This window comes from Seriola aureovittata, chromosome 3 (genome assembly GCF_021018895.1).
Source record: "Seriola aureovittata isolate HTS-2021-v1 ecotype China chromosome 3, ASM2101889v1, whole genome shotgun sequence".
Classification (NCBI taxonomy): Eukaryota; Metazoa; Chordata; class Actinopteri; order Carangiformes; family Carangidae; genus Seriola; species Seriola aureovittata.
In genome coordinates this window covers 15,262,875-15,267,002 of record NC_079366.1, presented here as the reverse complement: position 1 = coordinate 15,267,002, position 4,128 = coordinate 15,262,875, and the positions used below count along the sequence as shown (strand labels likewise).

Sequence of the window (4,128 nt, the reverse complement as noted above, 5' to 3'; positions counted from 1 at the left end):
ATTTTCTACAATTATAATTAGATTTAGAGACAAAACACAACTACTTTGTTTGACAAATTAGTGATGAATGAATCAATGAATGATATTTTGCCTGCCACATATGCTTCAAGGAGTCACTGTTGTTTTTCCTTTGAAAACAGGAAATAGTTTTCTGCTGTTTGCTTTTTTTCCCCAGACAGAACTTTTCATGAACTGATTATTCAAAACACTGGGGAAGACAGCTCTTATAATTACATTTATTTGTCAAAATGTATTTTGTTCTTTATTTCATAAGCAACACATAATCAGTGTAAATACAATATCATATGAATTACATTTGAGAAGTGCAGTATAAAATGTCATCACAGTATTGTACATAATTTTCATGGTTGTAAGAGCTGAAATTATAAATCATTATCCAACACTTAATGTATTCATCAGTTGTGATTTCGATTTCAATGTGTTAGTATAACATTTATTGAACAGCAGGTTATAGGAAGTCTCATATGTGAAAGCTGAATGTCATTTATGGTAAAACGACAGAGAAAGGCATCATGTCAGTTACTCTCCAATGCCTTGCTTGATGTGCTTGTAGTTAAAAACCACAGAGGCTATCTGCTCAAGTTCTGTCTTCTTCCCACACTCGACAAGACATGCAAACCAACCATCATCAATGTAAGCCAGGTCTGAGTAACCACTGGGTCCACCGTTAATGATCCAGGGTTTGCTCCATGCATTTGGATCCTGTGGGGATTTGTTCAGATACACTCCTAAATCAGTCCTTCTGGACTGATCACTTGGGTGAGTGAAGAGCAGCCACTTTGGGTTCTGGTCTTGATCACCCTCTGCATTTGCATCTTCACTTTGAGCTGGAAAGGAGACCACACTTCCCTGACAACCTCTACCTGTTTCAATGAGTTTCCCAATCCGCTTGGCAAAATCATCTCCATTATTTTCACTGAATGCTTCCACTCGATTGCCGCCCTCATTACGGGCATTGCAGTAGATGAAGCTTTTGCCTTCTTCATCAAAAAACTCTGCCATTTCACATTCAATTGATTTTGTTTGAAGTATTTTGCCAAACTGCCAATGGTCACCACAATCATCACTATACAGGGCGAGTGCATATTGTGCATTGTTCTTAACATAAGCATGAACAGGAACAATCAATCTACCCCCATTCATTTGAACACCATGGCCTGGACCAACAGCCAGCGTGGCCCAGTCATTGATTTCTTCCAGTGTGTCTGTCAAATCTGTTACCTTGCTCCAACTTTGTCCAAGATCCTCACTTGTGATGTAGCAGAGACGGGCCTTGTTTGTGTTATTTCTTATCTGCCACAACTCTGAGACATTGCCTTCAACACAGATGAAAAACAGGAAGAGTACTTTGTTGTTCTTTTCGTACACTGGGCAGGGGTTCATCGTGCGGTGTCCATCAATCCGAGCCTCTTCCACCAGTTTGAACTCTGTCCACTAGAAAATATATATAATTCAGAGTTGTGTTAACAGAACAGAGCTGTTTTAATGGAGGTGAAATTAATACTACATATTCCCATGTAATTCAGAGATGAAAATTTGCTGGGGTTGTTTACCTCAATTGTCTTCACATCAGGGGATTCTTCCTTCAGCTTTCCTGATTTCATGACCAGCACCTTTGCATTGGAGTCACTTTTCGTCGTCCGCTGCTCTGCAAAGGCCAGAAGAGTTTCACTTTCTCTTTCGTATAAAAGAGCAGGAATCCTGTACACAGGAGGTTTCAAGACAGTTTGCTTCTGTGGTTGGAAGTCCATGGTTGGTTTCTGTGTCTAAAATGATCACTCAATAGAGCAGAAAGAAAGACTTGAAGTGTGTGTCTCTACAGTAATCAAAGTTTGCCTGATGAGGCTTTTATAAGGCTGGATCCTATAGTTTGTAAATCGTCATTTCCTCAGTTCTTCAGAAATTAGTCAACATGAATCACTTCTTCAGTTCTTCAGAAATGATTCAACATGAATGTTTTCTTCAGTTGCTGACAAATGATTAGAAAAAATTATCCATCTGGAGCTGGAGGAGAGCAAGAACTACACTGTAAATGCAAACATGGTATTTAATTAAAAAATAGTAAATTGACTTAAATCAGTTTTTATCAAATTGCTAATAGGCTAACACTCGCTTTTAGTAAGTTACTTGTAATTTGTGGTTGAAAAATCTCACCAGCTCAGTCTACTTGAGCTGGATTCATTTAGAAAAAGTACGTTTTTGATAATTGTGCTTTTTTCTGTGTTGGAGTAGTACATTTACTCAATACTGCACTTAAGTACAAAGTACTTTAAGTACTTTACTTGAGTTTTTTTTCTTTTCATATTACTTTCTACTTTTACTCCATTAGATTTCAGAGGGAAATATTGTACTTTTTACATCACTGCATATGTAATAATACATACGTGATATATAATAATAATCACAAGAGCTATTTTCCTCCATTGAGTATGCTACTTTTACTTTTAATATTTTAAGTATTTCTTTTTGTGGTTATATGTTTTTACTTAATTGAAATTTTCACTGCAGGACCTGTACTTGTATTGTAACAGAGTAGTTTCACGGAGTGGTCTTAGTACTTTTGCTTCGTTATGGATTTGAAAACTTTTTTTTTCGACCTGTGAGCATGCGCAGATCCGTCCTCTCTACGCTTGACCGTACATGTTAACAGCATGCCCGCAACGGACGAAGTGGAGCTGGACCTTATTGAGCTGGACCTAATTACTGCAACGGCACTCGTGATTATTATTTTCAGCATTCTTGTGCTTGGCACACTCATTTGGTGAGTAATATTTTACCCTTGTTTACACCGTTTTGTTTCTGTAAGTAAGCGCTATATTTTTCGTGCTTGCTAGTAATGATGTGTGTAGTAATGTCGGCTAACGCTAGCTGAACTATATTATTAACATAACGTGGCTAAATTTGACAGCTAAATTTGAAATTCAAGAGACAACACCAAGTTCATACGAGGTCATCACGGAGCATGGACTGACTAAGGCAAAACAGGAGACACCTGCTAAAAGTGCCACAGAGTAATATTATGATTATAGATAATAACACCAAGGACATGGCAGCACAAGGACAATGCAAACAACCGAACATGACAAAACAACCAAATGTGACAAAACAACTGGATGTGACAATCTTGCCTGAAGAAACAGGAATGAAAGATACCAAGAACAGTGATACAACTCTGAGAAAACGCCCTAAGAGGCAGATAGAGAAACCAAAAGGACTGATTGAAGAAATGTAAAAAAAAAAAAAAGAAAGAAAAAAAGAGAAATGCATATACATGTGCATACAGTGAAATGTTTATACTGTTAAAATGTTTATAAATGAGTGAGTTGCTTAAGGAATTTATGTTATAGTTTATAGTATAAAAGATGAGACTTTGCATAGATCCTAAGGATTTAAATAAAGGGATTCAGCGTGAACATTACAGGTTACCAACCAAATCAGTTAACCAGTGCTATGAGTGGAGCAAGCTACTTCTCCAAACTCGATGCCTCATCTGGTTTTTACCAAATAGTGCTAGATGAAGAGAGTGCCAAGTTATGCACATTCAATACACCATTCGGGAGGCATTGCTTTCTAAGACTACCTTTTGGTCTAAGTTCTGCCCCCGAAGTGTTCCACAGAACTATGCAGCAGCTGTTTGATGGAATAGAAGGGGTGGGTGTATTCATTGATGATGTGATAATCTGGGATCGCACTAAACAGGAACATGATGACAGGCTTCGCAGAGTGCTCAACAAAGCACAAGAAGAAGGTTTAAGACTGAACTAAAAGAAGTGCCAATTTGGTGTGAGTGACGTAACTTACCTGGGTGAAAAGTTATCAGAAGCTGGGGTGCAGCCGGACCCCGAGAAAATCCGAGCTATAGCAGAAATGCCCATACCAGAAGACAAGAAGGACCTGCAAAGAGCCTTAGGTTTGGTAAACTACCTAGGGAAATTTATTCCTAACCTATCATCTAACACGAGGGCATTGAGAAGCCTGCTAGAGGCAGACACAGTGTGGCAGTGGACTGCAGAGCATGTGAATGAGTGGGAGTGGGTAAAGGACACTCTGACAAAAGAGACTGTCCTGAGATTCTATGATGAAGACAAGCCACAGATGCTTCAAAAG

At 38.5% G+C, this 4,128-nt stretch overlaps 1 protein-coding gene across 1 annotated transcript; it reads right to left on the bottom strand.

Moving 5' to 3' along the window:
* Window positions 1-329: 329 nt before the first annotated feature.
* Window positions 330-1,881, bottom strand: LOC130166642 (sialidase-3-like). Its single transcript, XM_056372335.1, has 2 exons — window positions 1,575-1,881; window positions 330-1,455 (listed from the first exon to the last, which is right to left on the bottom strand). Exons 1-2 carry the CDS (start codon window positions 1,770-1,772, stop codon window positions 541-543), a joined length of 1,113 nt encoding a protein of 370 aa, XP_056228310.1. The 5' UTR covers window positions 1,773-1,881; the 3' UTR covers window positions 330-540.
* Between the last annotated feature and the right edge of the window lie 2,247 nt (window positions 1,882-4,128).